The following is a 19310-nucleotide window of genomic DNA, read 5'->3' on the forward strand; positions in this document are numbered from 1 at the left end:
TGCTATTGATTTTTTTCCCCCTCTCCCCGACAATGATTTTTTTTTATATATTAACGGTAAAATTAGTAGTTACCGGACACCATTACTTTCTGCGCACGACTGGACACATTAAGACTAATTGCATGTTTCTGGCTTTCCAGTTGGCGGAACTCCTGGAGTCTGCGAATTATCATCATTATTGGTAATATATTTCCTCGCAACGTTATCAATGATCGGTTACATAAAGAGAGAGAGAGAGAGAGAGAGAGAGAGAGAGAGAGAGAGAGAGAGAGAGCATGACGTCTCGAACAGAAGTTGCGCTAATAAAGCAATACATGATTAACAAGAGAGCGCGTTAATCAACCATAAACCAATTCAAAGTTTACCAACACACTTGTCATAAAGGAAGAAAAATATGATGGCTGTAGGATAAAACGTAATGAGTGGTACAAAAATTTATCTTTTTCTTGTCATTTTGCAAAACAATATCAAATAAAACTTTATTTCGGCAAATCTTTTACATTTATACTTTGTTCACGAACGTATAAATAAGTGATTTGCTTCATTCGACTTCGGAAATTAGTAAATGATTTATTAATCATAATTAGATACATCGTGACACATCTTCATATCTATTCAGCTCATTCACTTTCTAAAATCATCAGTCTAGACATCAATCTCTTTCTTACAACCCACTTACATTGATGCAAATTAATAGAATCATGCTTTCTTTCTTGATAGTGACTGGCCGGCTACTTAATAATTAGACTCCACCTATCATTATGATGTCTAGAATGGTGATAAAAATTGTTTGGTTTAAACATCTTTTGTTCATCCTCAATTACCTAGTCTGATTGCTCATGTCACGATGTCATGAGACAATGATAACATCAAACCAATTGTAATGTAAGAGGTCAACTCACCAAAGCACATTTATCACATCAACTTAGAAAATTATCTTTATGGTTCGAGAGCTGACGGGAATAAATAACTAATTATACACACACATTCATACGCGATTTGTTTTCCTACCAAATGACGCACCAAGTCAGTTTACAGCTCCGTGAGAAGTAAAAAAAAAAAAAAAAAAACGATCCACTATTCAACGTTGCTTTTCTTCTCCGTCGTTTTGAATATCGGATAATAGAATATAGGATATTGGCAAAGACAACCCACTTTCCTCTAGTTTGCGTAATCCTTCCGATCATAAACCAATGAAAGATTACTTCAGGAAGTCAGGATGTCTTGTTGCAACTACAACATTCATCAAACACGACAATATTTTGGAACGCAGTCAGAAATACGTTGAGCCCCTTTCTTTATAAATCTTTTTACGTTTCAGTTAGTGGGTTTTTTTTGCGAGCGTCAACGGGCTCCAATTTTCAGAAGTGTTCTATCCGTTTTGGCTAAAATAAAAATTAGTTCAGGGTAGTTAGAAAGTGACACAAAGAATAAATCCAACAAGAAACGTTGCATTGCACTAAATGTGTATGCAAAATGTTTTTTAAAGTGAAATACGTGTCTGTTTTTTTGTTTGTTATACACGACTGCTTAGAAAGCATGGATAGTAAATAAGCAACCAGTGGCCCGACGGCTTTAAGTCCTCTCCGAGGGCTTTGGAAATGGGGATTGATGCTTTAACAAATGGTACTAGCGCATCGACTAGGTTTCGAACCCGGGATCCCCCGGTTACGAGACCACTGCTGTACCACTGAACCATCGCGAACCATAGAGACTCAAAACAAGGGGATCCTGTTTACATTGTTTGTGCTATCTCCTTTAGATATGAAAGTCGACTCCCTGTTGCTCTTTGATTCCTGGACATAAAATAGGACGCACAAATTAACAGGCAGTACAAAATTATTCCAAAGGACTATGATTTCCTTAACTCCTTCTTGGACCAGTACTAGTGACAACTAGAACCCCCCCCCCCCCCACCACCACCACCACCACCTTTCCCCCTTTCACGTGTGGCAGGTACCTCAGGCTCAGTCGTTAGATTTCTGCTGCGAAGAGTAGTAGGACTAATAGGGGTAGTATACCAGTACTGGGGGGGGGGGCAGTACTCATATTACGTAACCCTTTATTTTTGATGGAGAAGTATATTAAAAGGGATTGGGTAACTTTGCCTCAGTTTCAATAAAAAAAATCCTGGATTTAGCTCATGCTGAACCATAATTATAAACCTTTAGGTCAGTCAGGAAACCCATCACTTTTACAAGCCAATCGCCTGTCTGATTATCAAGATATCGATGATTAAAATTAGAAATTTCAGAATTCGTTTGCTTAACGGTTTTTATAACACTACGTCCACCAAGGGTCATGCATCTCAGATTAACATTGTTGAACGATGCCTTTAAAGGAATTGCTATGAACGTAGGCCTACATTATTAAAACAAATATGTTGACAAAATAATTCAAGTGGAGTTAAGGTCATTTATTTCTGAATGGGCTTGGGTCTTTTTTGAGAGGGAGTGTAAACACACCTTTAATGAGGGCCTTAAGGTGCGGACATGTTTTGCCCGATTCAGTGACGCTATCGTCGTCATGCAGCATCTATTAATAGGCATGATAGGACGAAGAGATATGGCGATCATTCGTTAAGTCCCCGCCTCTTCTTAGTAAATGGCATGAACTCAACTGCTATATATTCATCAGGCACTATCATATTCTTTTAAATACTATTGTTTGTGTCATAAAAACCTCGATATTGCCCGCCTTTTTTGTGTCACGAAATTCCGGTTAAAACTGCCAATCTTCTTCACACTAAATTTCATATCCAACATACCGTATTGCTTTCGTGATGAAAGCGCTGAGATTCCCACCTATCAAAGAGCTGGATCACTTTTCAGAGCTGAAGTATTGAAAAGTTGTTCGACGTCTGAAATTTGACGGTGTCCCTAAAATCGAAAGCATGAGAAAAGAGCTCGTATTCGTTACAATCTAAAAAGTCTCCAACTCTCAAGTAAATGCATTGCTGGGAGCTATCACCTGCTTTTTAACGCGTGGAGTAAAATTGCCGACATCAAACCATAGGCCATCACTAAATCTCAACATCTCTTTTCTTTCTTGGTTTCGACAAGAGTTGGAGATTTCTTGTATTAACATCGCACTCGAGCATATACGAACACTTTTCCAGTTCACTCAAGGTGTTGGGTTCGGGAAGGCTTTTTGAAGAAGTTAGTTTTTATATAAAAACAATATAATTGTTTTATTCAGAAGATGTCTGGTTCTAGGCATTGGAGTGGGGTCCAGAGTTGGTTGGTGGTTGCGTGCCTTATGATTGTGGTTGAATATTCGACATGTACTCTCCTAGAAGAAATGGACCTCATGAGACACAGGAATGCAGAGAAAAAGGGCGGTCTAAGTAAGTACATAACACATTTTTTTTTTTATTAAATCCTATATATACTCATAGCATGGTTTCAAACGTCATGTTTCTGTATAGCTTATGAGAATGGACCTAATACATTTTGTTTCCAAGACGATTTAACGATGATTGGATGATTTGTTTGGATTCTAGCGTGTGTGTTTTTAGAATGATGACACCTCATATTGTGATGGTGAGAAAATATGAAAATGTATTACGCATCCTCCAAAGTATGAGAGTTCCTTAGCTTGCAGATAAAAATGGAAATATGACGTGTGAAAAAAAGGAAGGGTATAAATCTACGTGGACCTGAAAAAGATCAAAAGGGAAATCGGAGAGTAAGGGTATTTATACGCTGATGTTTTTAGCGTTTAAACGGAAAAGATAATCTAAATGGCCTGGGCACCTCTATATCCATTAAGAGTTGATTCGAGGATAATTAACCACGTTTTTGTGCGAACTGGCACTTTATCCTCTCTGATCCCCTCTTGTTCTATTTTAGTATAATACTTCTTATCCTATTAACCCAGCGAATATAGTTTATGCCGCGAGGGGCTTATAATTGTAGATGTGTTTGTATTCAAAGAAACTTAGAACGCGTTGTCATTATGCTCGTTATAATGTTCCTGTGAATAACGGTAATTAAGCCATTTTGGGAATCCATGAGCAGTAGAAGTCCTATTGACAGGTCAGTGAGAGTTAGGAGGTTGTAATAGTGATGTCTAGAGGGTGTGTGAAGTCATGGTGTGTGCAGATCATGCTGATAGTGCCTCCCAGGAGATCACTGTCACTTGCTGGTATTCTGACTCTGTTTCATTAAAACTCTGAATTGGTCATTCTTGATTTATATCAATTTTCAGTATTGATGTCTGTTATGTTTTGTCCACAGGGCTCTTTGTTTCCTCCGTCCTTTGTCTTCATCTTTGTCTCCTCCCTCCCTCTCTCTCTCTCTCTCTCTCTCTCTTCTTTCTCTCCCTACCCCTCTTTTTTCCATTCTCTCTCCCTACCTCTCTTTTTTCCATTCTCTCTCCCCATTCTTCCTCTCCCTCTCTTCTCTGTTTCTCCTTTCCTCCTTACACTTCAACTTGCTCTCATTCTTCCTTCATTTCCCCTTTGTTTGTTCTCTCTCCTCTCTCTCTCTCTCTCTCTCTCTCTCCCTCTATCTCTCTCTCTTTCTCTCTCTTTCCCTCTCTCTCCATCCCTCCACCTCTCTATCTATCTCTCTGCCGGTCTCTCTCTCCTTTCCTCTCTCTCTCTCTCTTTCTCTCTTTCTTTCTCTTTATCCCTCTATCAACTATACCTCAGATTCATTCCCCTCCTTCAGCTACAATAGTCTGTCTGTATTTTTGCCCCTACGTATTTGTTGAAGTACCCGTAATCTATACATATTTAAGATCTAAATCTTGTTAATATGGTATCTGTTCTGAGAATCACTTGTACCATTTCCGATCTAGAGACACTAAACACCTCTCATGCTATGAAGCTTCTCTGATCTCATCTTAAACGAGTAGGATCACTCCATATTTTCATCAGTCTACGATTTGATTATAGCGATGCTTTCTCCTCCTATCCCCCCTCCTCTCTCTCTCTCTCTCTCTCTCTCTCTCTCTCTCTCTCTATTTATCTCTCTGTCTCTGTCTCTCTCTGTCTCTCTATGTATCTATCTCTCTCTCTTTCTCTCTTTCTCTCTTCCCCATGTTCCCCTTATTTTTTTCTCCTTGAGAAACATTAGGATTTGAATTTGGTTTTTATTCTTATTCATATTTTATATCCATGTTCAATTCAGTAAATTTTTTCGCTCTTACGGCCAACTTAATCATGACGAATCTCTAAACGTATTCCCATCATTAATTGATCTCAATTCCATGTGAACTTTATTTTCCTCACACGGTAATTCTGTCACCCCTGTGGTATAAAAGTAGGTGAGGAGGCAGTTTAAAACATAAGCGAATAAAAGAGTAAGATAGAGAGAAAAAAAGAGGACAGAGATTGAGAATAGAGAGAGAGAGAGAGAGAGAGATAATGAAAGAGGGTGGGATAAGAAAGAGGAACAGGAGGAGAATGAGGGGCGTATGAGAGAGATAAGGATAGATAGATAGATAGATAGATAGAGAAGGAATGAGAGAGAGGAGGTGGAGGGAGAAAGAGAGAGAAAGTAATATGATGAAAATGTCACGACATGTTACAGATGTATTTTTGTCATTGCTGTAATTGGTTACATAGCTCACAGCCGTTGACCTCTATTTTAGTTTACTTGTGTCCCGTCTCTCGGTATCCCCCTCCCCCCATCTTTAACAAATTTTCCAATCAAATATCCATAGAACTTGGGGGAAAAACATTTAATAAAACTACCTTTTCATCTTTCCTTTACCTCCACCCTCTCCCTTTTTGGCCTTGATGGTTTTTAAACAATATTCCCTGTTCGTGGTCCTATTTCTGAAATTTATCGAATAGTGGAATTTGATGAATACTCATCACACCGTTATCGCCGCTTTTAATTGCTTGGCCTTTTGTGTGATTGATCTTGTGAATAAAATGATCATTAAACAGATTAGAAATGATGATCAACGTAGCTGGTATATGCCATTTATGAATTTGCGTGAATAATATTGATCCCATTGCATAAAAATTACATTAAAAGTGAAGGTACTCCTGATACAATCTCCCTTTTGAAAATCTGTCAGATAAATGCAAGATTTGCATTTGAACATGTTCCTCTCGTTCTGTTTTCAAATATTTACATCTTTATGTTTCCCTTTCTCTCCGTTTTTCCCCATTTTTTTTCACAGACTGTAGACAGTGTTCAGTGAACAAGGAATACCTCATCTCACACATGGACACTTGCAAAAATATCTGTACCAGGCCTTTGGGTAAGTGAAGTGGTCCTGCCCTGCACCTCCAAATTACATTAGCTTTATTGTTCACCCGTTTCGATTTCATTGCCATTATGATACTGTTACCTCTAAGTTATCTACTTTCTGCGCCTTGAGAATATTCAATTTTTGCTCGCTATGAATTTACTACGATCGATCGCTGCATGCAGCTGGTATGAAAAAAGGGCCACTAGTCACAGTCATGGCTTAATCGTCAAAAGTCATATACGTATCTGAAGTAAGTGGGAATGGATCTTATGAAATGCTCTCAAAGTAATGCCAAACAAGACGAAACAAGCCACCCTTGCATTTCGAATAACAACGTCAATGACCTTCATACCTTCGTGTAAAAGTATCAACCACCATTAGCACAATCAATGTTTAGATGGAAAGCGTCTATCTATTAGGTTCTGTGAATTTTAAACCTTCAAATACAACTATCTAATGCAGCGTTTTTACAACCGGGGTGCCGCGACGAAAATTTAGTTGTATCTAAAAATTATTTTGTAATAATTTCGAATTCGTGAAACACCAAATATTAGATACCGCTAGAGTATGTAATTTCATGAACATTTTCTCTCGCATTTTTTAGAAAAAGGATTGTTTCAGGCCGCGAAGTGCCTTAACACGTCGATATTTTTGCAATGAAGTGCCCGAATGTCATATATATATATTTCATATCTTCTTCGCTTCACCCGTTCGCAACTAGATGCTCGAATATATCCTCATTTTTGTAGCGGGGTGCCCGCATACATTATTTTTTAATATAGCTTATTCCGTGTGTTGATTAAAACGATATTGGTTAAAAATGTCAAATATATGTCATTTTTGGCTCGTTCGCCAAAACAAATGACACAAAATATATGCCTGTAGGTGTGTACTTGACACTTGACAAGTTTCGGGGTGATGCAGAAGTAATTTTCTTTGATGAAGTTGGGATTGGGGTGACGCGAAACCTTTTATTCCTGAACAAGGTGCCGTGACTGAAATAAAGGTTGAAAAACGCTGTTCTTCTGTACAAATTGGCAGTTGTAGTTATATGAAGTGGCGAATGAAAGGAAATGAATCGCATTCACTGATCTTAATTTTAACCTCAAAAATCAGCTGCATAGATAGGGCTTATTGTGATTTCAAGTTCATATCAAAATACGCGTACGGAATTATTTTCTTCATTGTTCTAGATAACTAGATCCGTGACATAGGAAAATTGCGCTTAACTACTCGTTGTCATATTTTCTAATAGTAAAATCAATTTCTAACGATCTACAATGGATTCCATTATAGTTTCTGAAAGTTATTGATTTTGGCTTTCGCTAGCTTGAATAATAGAATGGTTCAATATGAACGGATAAGTATACGTTAAACAATACATGAAACAGTCAACGTCTACGAGAACTACAACCAGCAACTGGTTTGTCAAGCCTCAATCGGTCTGGGTAGCAGGGCAGGTATATCAAGAATTCAAAACTCGGAATATACAATTAACAAACTAATATATTCATGCCCTTACCAAGTTAAGTATTTTTGTAAACATGTGAAAATTGATTTGTAATAATAATAATAATAATAATAATAATAGTGGGTTCTTGTATAGCGCTCATGTCAGTCAGATTTGACCCTCCTGGCGCTCCCGATTATTACCCTGGCTTTAGCACGGCTGCCATACGGCGCTATAGCATTTCAAGGAATAAATTCCTACCAGGTACCCAGTTACTTCACCTGGGTGGAGTGAGGCAAATGTAGATCAATGTCTTGCCAAAGATTATGTTTCTTGATAATGTGACACACTAAAGGTTACATTTAAAATTATTCATCGAAGGCCCTAATTTAACCAGTTAACCTTCTATTCTTGAGTAACGGAAACACCCCATAAACATCAAATTTATAAAGGGTATGAATAATTTAGTTGTTAACTGTACATGTAAACACAAGAGGATCAGCTGCCGACAGACGATAATGGTGCTTAACACTGATTTTCTGATATGCTATAAAAATTGCCCTAAAATAAAGCGGTTTTTGAAAGGCATTTGAAGCAATTTTATAGTAAAGAAATATAATCTCCAAATAGATACTTGTATTTTCCGTCCGGTGTTTGTTGCCCTCCGGTGATAGAGGAGAGGAGGGAGCTGGTCAGCGAACCATCTCAAGAAATTTGGGATGAAATTATAACAGTCAGCATCATCCGGTCAAGTCTGGGAACCATAAAATACAACCCGAAGGAGAAAAAAAGGAGTAATATCGGTGCAGGAAGAAGATGGAGAAGATTAAGACGCATATTAGAAAAAGAAGGAAAGAAGAAGAAAAACGAGCAGAAGAAGAAAAATGAAGATGGAGTAGAAGAAGAGGAAGAGTTGACAGGGAATGAAACATATTGAGACGAAAACTAAAATATGTCTAAGAACAGACAAATAAAGATACTTCGGAAGATCAAATACACCAAGAGTATGAGTTATAAGATGGGGGGGGGGGGGGTAGGAAAGGAATAGATATCGAGTGTCTGGAAAATGATTAAAGCCTATCTGCACTAGTTTGGCCAGGAGAGATTATACCTCCCTGCGTGGTCACTGGCAGGTGGTTACCTCATAAAATCAGCTCTTAATCAACATAAGAAAAAGGGGACCATGGGGGACCATGGGGGGTCAACGGGTACCGCTTAGGCATTGTTGGCTATATAGAGGGCGCAAGTAGCTACAAGTAGTGCAGTCCTGCTTTAAATAACGGATAACTCAAAGTACTTTAAGATCAGGAGTGTAACACAAGGAAGGAAACAAAGAGAACGACCGAAATGGAGAGAAGATATCTTGTGTCAGTCCAGTCCAAGAAGATGTTTACAGCGTTCGATTCCAAGTGAGAGGGGTCGGGAGGCGCGTCCGAGTCGCTATGCTGCTATGTCGGGTAAACAAGCAAAGCGACCGGAAGCGCCCTCCGAACTCTTCCCAGGTCATCGGTCATCGCTTTAACAAATATTAATGATATATTTGGGTGCTAACAATGGGATATATCGGTTATTTGGTGTTCATTTTTTTTCTCAATGAGTTATGGTTATTTTCAATTTGGGCGATGGTATACGTTACATTTTTCATGTGCTTTTGAAACACTGCCGTTACATTATGCCAAGGCAAAGTGCTTTTTCATTAAAGTTACTAAGAAAGCAATATTTAGAAGAGACATATCCTAAACTCCAACCCTAGCTTTGGGAGAATACCTGTACATGTACACTGTAGAATATCGGTTAAAAGGCCCAGGTATAAAAAAAAATAATAATAATAATTTCGTTAGGCAGCTTTATGGAGGCAAACGGTATTTGTTTTTACATGGATGTCATTTTCAATTATTTTGTTTACCGAAAATTCATATTTTTATCAAAACGCCCAATATTAGTTTGTCCTACAACGACGTTCTTCTCTTGACCTATCCATAATGATGTGTCCAATAAACATATATTCTAAGAACCTCAGGCAATTGATTTGAATCGTTCCGTATCTTGCGATATCTATTTTTTTTAAATTGTATTATGTCATTACTGTATCAACATTATAGTGTTGTTGTTTTTTTCTCTATTTTTTTTTCTTCATAAAAACCATTCACAATTTCCCTTCCACCAGCAAGATATGTAACCTTTCTGAACACAAAATTGAGATCTTTACCTCGACCTAAATCGAAGTAGAGTAGCTTACTAACTTACTAAGACCTATCAAAGCAGACAGATGTTTCAATAATCCATGCAAATCGGAAATCAAATATGAAGACAAAGACAGGATAATGGAAATCCTTTCGAAAACCCTGCCAAGATCTTTCTATTTCATTTTCGATAATACTACGATGTTTTCAGAACCGCTTAGTATGGATATAAGTTCGTGGTATCTATGAATGTAAAAATAGACCATGGTCTTAAACTACAGAATCTGGCGTACAGTTTCAGTAAAAATCGAAATGATCAGATTAATTAACGTTTCATACAAAATGATTTTGTTTGAATTGGGACAGAATTAATCTTTATCAATAGAAAATTAGCTACTGATAAATACCCAAGCATCGTTGAAACCTATTGTATTTTTATTTTCTCGTTCTCAAATTCACACTTGTCCTCAGAATAGTAGATAAATAGAGAAATATCCGTACTTTTTATCATTATTAATAATATTATCATTAAAAACAACGTTCATAACCCGAAGAGATATACATTTTAAGGCTATTTCTTAATATCATTTCCTAATAATGTATGATTATGTGTCCCTCTTTAATTCGATGCGTTCTTAAATTAATTATTGTACAGAGAACGCATCAAATAAATAAAAGAAAAAGAATCGGAGTAGGAGAAAATGATGAACAATACAAAAGTGACTACTTCAAGAATTAGAGAAATCGGTTAAAACCCAAGGATGAAAAGTTTGGTGGAAACATAATTATGAGCGATCTGATGCTGTTACGTAATGAATTTAACCGTTACTTCATCTATTCTTGCAGGTAAGAGAGGATTCGAAGCTGAGGAAGAACAGGATAACAACAGTGAGAAGAACTCATCAGTAAGAAGTCATTTGATATCTTATTCATTTTATCCTCTCCTCTTCTCTTCTCTTCACTATTCTTCTCTTCTCTTCTCTTCTCTTCTCTTCTCTTCTCTTTTCTTTTCTTCTCTTTTCTTCTCTTTTCTTCTCTTTTCTTCTCTTCTCTTCTCTTTTCTTCTCTTCTCTTCTCTCCTTTCCTCTTCTCTTCTCTTATCTTCTCTCCTCTTTTCTTCTTCTATTCTCTTCTCTCCTTTTCTCTTCTTCTCTTCTCTTCTCTTCTCTTTCTCTCTTCTCTCATCCTCTCTTCCTCTCTTAAATTCGATTCTCTCCTCTTTTCTTCTCCTCTCTTTTCTTTTCTCCTATTCTCTTCCCCTCTCTTCTCTCCGATTATCTCCTCTTTTCTCCTCTTCTCTTCTCTTCGTATTACAATATAATCTTTAAATATCTGATTGACAGTATATACAGTTATTTCAAAACAAGTTATCATAAGCAGTGACTACATACCTTAAAACCTTTCCACCATTCACCTAACCAATTTTCACCACTTTCTTAATATCACTCAATGGTTTACCCCGTTGATTTATTTAACTCTAAGAAATGAAATTACCTAGCGAAAACTGTGTAATGTAATTCAAAGCTCACGCTTGCCTTCCTGAAAAAATACGAATTTTGAAATTATGTGACTCGAGGGAGACATACTTGTCATTGTTTTTCTGTTTCCAATTCTTAATATATGAATCTTCCTGTAGGCAAAATATTACAGGCGTAGATATGTCCCGTATTTTGTCTTTTTATGCGAGAAATAGGAGAGATATGAAAAGCGCAAGTCGTTGTTACTCCTTGGCTGACGACCTTTTTAAAGATGTTATTCAACACTCTTCGTAAATTTAATATTGCTGGATTGTGCATAAATCTAACAAAAAGGATTCATTTTCAATAACAATTTTTTTCGTTGATTGGGTTGACATAGAAATTTGCCCCATTAAATTTCCTTGTTTACTCAATATGTTTCCTAAATACACAAGGGGAAATCTGCCATAAGTTCATTGTGAAAATGTGTTATATTTTATCTATGGTTATTTGTATTCGTTCTCTTGATGTCCATAACACTATGAATAGATGTTTCATATTATAAAATAAATGTAGCACTATTTAAGATACCAATAGTTACCCTATCCAACAGGGGTGCTGCTATCAAACCCCCCCCCTCCCCCTCCCCCCCCCCTCCCCCCCCAAAAAAAAAAATTTTATATATATATATATATTCAAGACGGTACACACAAGAAATGCAGGAAACTCCTTTACCTTAGTGGTAAAGTCAGAGATTGAAATTATCATCAAGAGTTTACTATGCGTCCCTTTTAAATGTTGATGTCAAATCTTCACTTTATTCGAGCTTTTCTTCGGGGAAAATGCACTTGTTTGGCATTACACGATCCAAATATACCTCCCCAAGACCGGGAAGGGGGGCGTATATCACCTGAACACAATGCTGGTCAAAGATGGTCAAAATTTTCTTATTTAGATTTCTATCTTCAAGAGAGAGAGAGAGAGAGAGAGAGAGAGAGAGAGGGTCTCATTTTTAGGTGATTACGAATATAAATTTATATTCGTGTCATATGTTATCCAATGCATATCTAAATGATGAATTTTTAGATGTTGTTATTTGTGGACAAATTGGCCTAGGTGACAAGAAGAAAGGTCAGCTGTGTCCAAATGTAGGCTTTTTCAAAACTTGGTAGTAAACGGGAAAAAAAAGAACATTTGAGAAAATTTCCACGGCATTATGGAACAGAGCACGATGTACGTGAGCAGTAAATCAGTTAGAGTAATTACTTAAAGTACTTTCTTTTGAATCCAAGTATCCGTGCCATATACCTCTGGCCTTTCTTCGAGCATTATTCCATTACGGATGTATAGTAATTGAGTGTAGAATATAACCTGAATAGGATACGAAAAATAAGGGAATAGTCGCAATTTTAATTGTACTTTTTTAACATGCATGGAAGGGCGCACGCACTGCCAAATAGCAGGGTAATGATTTAGCACTACTTCGAAAAATCGTCACACTTGCTATGTGTCACAACAACACAACTAAAATCATCTTTTCCAATTATTACAACGCCAACCTATTTCTAATTTGTTTAGCAAAAAAGAAAATTAAAAACACATTTCAGCATCCAAATCAGAGTTTTTTAAGGTAATTAACATAGCTAATTGTGGATTACATGGCATTTGTAAAAATGTATCTGCACGATTTTGTTTTGAATCCAACTATCATTTCCAAATATACATTGTAACAATTAGATTACCACTTCAAACGTCCCCCATTTTCCACCACCCTCGAATCGCCTATTTGCGTTTACTGGCATTTACTGGCTGCAAATCAAATTTACACATAATCTCTTTACAACAAAACTATTTTGAAACTAGGGAAAAAAGGTTGGTACATTGGTTAGAAGTAATCGGCCTTAAAATTTTGAAAGCAATATTCTCGCATGAACTATAATACTCAGTGTAAGGTTTCAATATGGATAATTCAATTATGGAGAGGAGAGTGAGATTTTTTTTCGTGCTTAGCTTGTCACTTTTTACTGCCAATTGGCGAGAGGAATTAATAAATGGAAAGGTTTGATGCCTCGGATGAAAATAATGTGTTCTCCGAATAAATGAGCGCTATACACTGCACTCAAAAACCCTCTACCAGAGCATCGGGGTCAACAAAGTGAAACATAACATGTAGTCAAACATGTTTTTTTTTAATATTTATATTTGTTCTAGCGAGCATGTTTTCAGAAAGAATATCATATAATGATTTATTATGTTTTAAAAGTTGTCATATATGTGAGCGTATCACAAAGTTCATCATACAAAATTATCAAAGCTTTTTTTCAGATATAGAACAAAATTTAAACTCTTTAACGATTATTAACATCTGTCATCAAATATAAAAGACAAAAAATTGCCACAGTCACAAAGGAAATAAAGCCCCATCGGTGTCAACGTTCCAAAATGATAATGATAATATTAGTCACATTTATATAACGTTTAATTTCCATGTATTCCTGTGAATCTGGATAAATCAAAATAGTTGAATTCAATTGAATATTACGTTTCTAAGCGCATTACATTGTAATCGTTATTACCTTTGTCATTGGATTCAATTGGTAATTCGCACATGATAGTGCACACGCTCCGCTCCCTGGGGAGTCTTCCGGTAAGGGGCCATTTGACAAGCGCACACATGCCAATCCAACCAAATTAACGTTCGCATCCTACCAGACACCCACGTAACTCCTGGGTGGAGGGTGGCAAATGTATAATAATGCCTTGCCAAAGGACATTATTGCTGCGGGACTTAAAGCTTATCTGCCATAGTTTACAGGAGGGATTAGACTGCCCTGCAAGGTCACTGGACAGGTGGTTATCTCATCAACTCAGCTCTCAGTTAACATAAGAAAAAGAGGATCATGGGGACCAATGGTCACCGATTAGGCATTGTTTGTTATATAGAGGGCGCAAGTAGCTACAAGTAGTGCAGTGTGCCTTTAAACCGCAAAACATGTGATACACAGTCCGGTGACGTATTTACTACACAAGACAACGACACCTCTTTAAAATCTATAAAATTTCGCTCGGTCGCTACGCTCCCTCGTATTTCCCTAGTAGCAATGTTATTGTTTCTTATTTTTGTACAAATCTTGTCTGTCATAGGTCCTTGTCTTCAATGATTGGAGAGAAACAGGATGAATTTAACAAGATTAGCATGTTCGATAATAGTAAACAAAGATTAGCTTTTTCAATTAGCCTCAAGAGTCACCCTTGGAAATCGTTTTGCATTCATAAGAATTGGAATAAAAACACCAGTAATTATGTTTCATATAGTTTGATAACTGTGAAATTTGTTCTGATTGGATTTGATTGATTCAGGTGAAGTCCAGCCAATGTGTGATTGATCCTCTGTACTATGCTTTATCTGAGGAAGGCAAGAAACAAGTTATGCAGGTGAGAATTAATAATAATGGACCTTTGATTATTTAATTGTTCGAAATTGCTTGAATGATTTAGACGAGATTTTCTTATTTTTTTCCTTCTTTTTACTTTGATATTCCAGTACTTCAAAATTAATGTATACTAGGAATCGTTACAGAGAATTTCCTGACCTTAGATTCAATGGTTGATGTAAATGTATCCTACAATATTCTACTCTTATTTATTTGATATTGTACCGTTTCCACGCTTCCCTTCTTTACAGTATCTCTCTCTTTCTCTCTTTCTCTCTCTCTTCTCTCTCTCTTCTCTTCTCTCCTCTCCCTGCCTGCCTCCCTCCCTCCCTCCCTCCCTCCCTAATTCCTCCCCTCTCTCTCTCCCCGACATCTTTCTGACCCTTTTTCTTTAAGTAAGAACAAGAGCCACATGAACTTATTTGCTGTCGTTTCAGGAATTTTCATCGGCGCCATTTGGTGTTTAAAATTTGTTAACTTAATTTCTTTAGGTTTCTGCCAACTCTTAATTCCTACATTTTTAACCATTGGTGACAAATTTCATCACGTGACAACAGCTGAAACCCTTTTGACGCGTATTTTAATTTGATCAAAGCCGATTAGAAATTGTAAGAAAAAGCACGTAACTGCCAAGGTCATTCGGATTATAAAGATCTTGGGTTCAAAATTCGACACACGTCATTAATAACCTCTAAAATATCGCCAGTTATTACACATCATGTGATATGTGAGGAAGGATTGTAGCAATCGGTTCAAGTCTGCTCGAGTTCATACATAATTACCTTGGCAAGACATTGAATGTTAAACATTAACATAGTGAGTATTGTCGAACATGTCAATTAGACATGAATCCTTCGTCTTGATTTAAGACATTATTCCAGATGAAATCTCATCACATTTAGAAACTCTTTAAAATCCAGATCAATCACATATCCTTGCATTTACTTTATGTTTTTCTTCTCATGCTTAAAATTGTCTCTTTACGAATCTGCTTGAATGCACGAACTTTGTACGTTTATCGTCCGAGGCCACTGTAAGTCAGGAATTTGATGTACCTAATGGATCAAAGCTGATCTTATGTCAGCCACAATCTATACTCTCATCTCATCCATATTCCAACTTGGATACACATCCACATGTCGCCACAGGGTGCATTTACCTTTCGACTTCTATCTTGAGATTTTTCCTTTAATGTGCGTAACGCTAGGTCAGATATTCTCTGGTCGTATTATGTTCCTCGTCACATTCCGGCATGGGAAAATTATCGACGAGAAAATAAATTGTTATACAGAGGGAATGTGACAAGATTGGGGGCGGGGTGAGAGAGAGAGAGAGAGAGAGAGAGGGACGCAATCATGCACACACACACCCACACACCCACACACACACGCACACACATTCACTCACACCAACTACCCGCACCCTCATAAGCCCACACATAATTACCCTCACACACGCGTCCTCGAGGACATATAGAGGTGGCTAGAAACAGTAATGATATAACCATAATTATAGTGTACACATTCTATTGCATACTCTAGAGATACATGCATTGTAATTTAAATGAAAGCAATTGGTTTAGATAATGTGCAATAATTGAGAACTGGCTACTACATAGATATGATATCTACTAATAAAATATAAATTGTACATAATGTGTCTCCCAACTTAAATCTTTCTAATTTATATCTCTCTTTTAAATGCGTTTCAACCTTTCTTTCAATGTTTTTTTGTAATGATAATGCAGCTATACAAAGAACAACTATGGCTGCCAATTTGTCGTGGCTTCGAAATGTTTGGTAGAAATTATGTTATAATGAATTTTTTATATTCAGATCAGGCTCCTCCTTTTCCATTTAAATCTGAATTTAGTGAGGAATATTATAAAACATAACACTTGCAATAACATGTAATGCATAAAGATCGCAAAAAGAAGTTTTCCCGTTAAAACCAGCAACAATGTTCAACCTTAAAGGGGTGTTTCTTTTGTAATAATTGTGAACAACAAAATCTAACAAACTACTTCAAAGAAAAACCTGCAATGACTGCTCATTCTGTAAAAGTATTCAGATCTCTTGCATACCTGCAGTGTATTTTGCTAATGCATGTCTGGCTTGAAAATAAAAATATGTATACATTATGTATCCTGGGTTTTTCAATATTAGAATACGGTACTTCACCACAATTCCTTGGGGGATTAACCAATCATAAATGTAGCCATTCCATTTATTCTTTCTATAAATGCGGTGGAAATTATAATTCTGGGCCCAGCTTAAAATCGTGTGGATTTATAACAGAAGTATGTAAAATTCATCACCACGACCACCACGACCATCATCATCACCATCAATCTGAATCATCGAAGTTTTATTCCAACCCCAGATTCCTACCAGATATCTCTAAGCCCGGACACATGTGACACTGTATTTGTTCTTTTTAGCTGCATTGTCTAGACTTATGAAACGATTTGATTGATAGAAAGGTTGAATCTCATTTGAAAGAAAGGTAAGAGTTAGAATGATTCGTTTAAAGGTTATACCAAATAATGCTCAATGAGTTTTCAGCGTTTGAGAAAAGAGGGGAATCAATTTCGAATTAGCAAAAAAGCACTGCTTTAAAATTCGTTTACCTTATTGCGGTTGATCTAATTTGAAAGCAGACTGCATCCACTCCGAGCGAACATTTCTTAAATCTTCATTTGAAGCTAGGGTGTAGATTCCACGTCCCTGAACTTATAGTCATACGTAATAATAGACAATAATTGTCTTGAAATCGTAATGGGAGGACGGCAAACTGGCGTTTAATTCAAGAAATCGCGTGCCGATATCGATATTATCGTGCGGTGAAGTTATTGACTGCCATACAAGCCGATCTGAATATTGTCAGGGGGTTATCTATTATCAATTTTCCATGAATGGTGATATTTCAAGATATTATGTTTCATTGTTTGGCTTTAACTCTCATACACATGAATCTAATGTTAATAAAAACGTTTCATTCGTGATGATATTGCATTATGACTGCCTGGGATGTCATTTTGTAATGCTGGACGAAAATTAATTGCCAGAAATATGAGATCGTGTGCAATTAAAAAACCCTCATGGCTTTAAATCAATCAAGCGAATACTTGGTGTTATGAATGTGAAGTAGGCTGTTTGATCATTAAGGTATACTCAAAGGTCTGTAATTTCCCGTCCCATTGTTCTGCTTTTGTTCATCAGTTTCATGTTAAATATCTAAAAACTTGCTGAATGCTTAATAGATTCCTAGGAAACATTCTACAAGGTCAAAAGCCTATTAATACCACCGCTTGTTTTATATCTCATGTACTTGTTTCTATTTTTTCTTCCGCAGGTCTTGACGGAATGGCTCTGATGAGAAACTGATATGTTTCCGTGTTTTTATCCTTTCAAAATAAGTCATCAGTTAAGTATAACATCACATTTTGTAGATGATGCCGAATGTTGAATAACAATTACATTTTAAAGGTGAATTTTTTTCAGTACTCGAATTAGCTTATTAATGCATTTCTTTTAAAGCCCCACTGTCCTACTTGTAGCTACATGCTCCCTCTAAATAGAAAACCTCCCCAATCGGTGCCTGTTGGTCCCCCATGATCCTCTTCTTCTAATGTTAGTTGAGAGCTGAGTTGATGTGAGCCACCTGTCAGTGACCTGGCTGGGTGGTCTAATTCCTTCTGGCCCAGTAGTATTGATGGTCTTTAAGAGAAGGCCAACTGTGACAAATGTGATATTCAAATAATGTTTAATCAGTTCGAGTGACTTCCAAAATGAGGAGGGGGCACCAACAAAATAGGGAACTTTCTAGAAAAAGTGGGCACCTACAAAGGGAAATCTCAAAGCGAAAATATACAATTTGGGGGACATGGTATGTACCCATACATTGTGATTACATTCTCTGGGATGCTTTCAATATCTGTTTCTCTTTATACGTCATAAAATATATTGTTTAAGCATAAAAGGGGCACGTATCATTGTTAAAAGGGAAATAATTAGAGGTGAAAAGGGCACTTATCGCACCTGAAAAGGGGCACTGACCAGATATGAAATGGCGTACTTGTGAGAATGAAAAAGGGCTATAAAAGGAAAATGTGCATTTGTTTAAAGAAAAGGGACACCGATACATTTTGAGGAGACTTTTATGAGAAGTTGAAAGTGGTTCTTATTAAAATTAAAAAGTTAAAATAAACGGAGCACTTATAAGAGATAAACGGGGTAATTATGAGAAAGGGAAGGGGTACTTATGAGAATGAAAAGGGAAAGTCTTCATAGGGGAAAAGGGGCATTCATGAAAAGGGGAAGGAGCTCTTTTTGTATGGGGGCACTTATCATACGGAAAAGGGACACGTGTAAAATAAAACGTGTGCTTATCGGAGTTAATAAGGGGGAGTTATTTAAATTGTAAGGGACACTTCTTACAAAGGAAAAGGGGCACTTGTCAAATTGAAAGGGTAATTATCAGAGGTAAAGGGAGCACTTATCAAAAGTGAAAAGGGGCACTTCTCGTACCTGAAAAGGGGCACTTACTAGAGATTTAAAAGGGCACTCATGTGAAT

General features: G+C 36.9%; 1 protein-coding gene across 1 annotated transcript; it reads left to right on the top strand.

Moving 5' to 3' along the window:
* Window positions 1-2857: 2857 nt before the first annotated feature.
* On the top strand, window positions 2858-18368 carry LOC105446300. Its single transcript, XM_011682922.2, has 5 exons — window positions 2858-3346; window positions 6139-6219; window positions 10690-10748; window positions 14661-14735; window positions 18089-18368. The coding sequence occupies exons 1-5, from the start codon at window positions 3202-3204 to the stop codon at window positions 18107-18109; spliced, it is 381 nt and encodes a 126-aa protein (XP_011681224.1). The 5' UTR covers window positions 2858-3201; the 3' UTR covers window positions 18110-18368.
* Window positions 18369-19310: the final 942 nt, after the last annotated feature.

This window comes from Strongylocentrotus purpuratus, unplaced genomic scaffold, assembly GCF_000002235.5.
Source record: "Strongylocentrotus purpuratus isolate Spur 01 unplaced genomic scaffold, Spur_5.0 spur5_scaffold_6, whole genome shotgun sequence".
NCBI lineage: Eukaryota > Metazoa > Echinodermata > Echinoidea > Camarodonta > Strongylocentrotidae > Strongylocentrotus > Strongylocentrotus purpuratus.

Bases quoted from the DNA above. Each gene is read 5' to 3' on its own strand.
- LOC105446300 (XM_011682922.2), top strand. From the start codon at position 3,202: ATGTCTGGTTCTAGGCATTGGAGTGGGGTCCAGAGTTGGTTGGTGGTT. The intron at 3,347-6,138 runs GTAAGTACATAA...TTTTTTTCACAG, and splicing joins AGAGAAAAAGGGCGGTCTAA to ACTGTAGACAGTGTTCAGTG. The intron at 10,749-14,660 runs GTAAGAAGTCAT...TGATTGATTCAG, and splicing joins ACAGTGAGAAGAACTCATCA to GTGAAGTCCAGCCAATGTGT.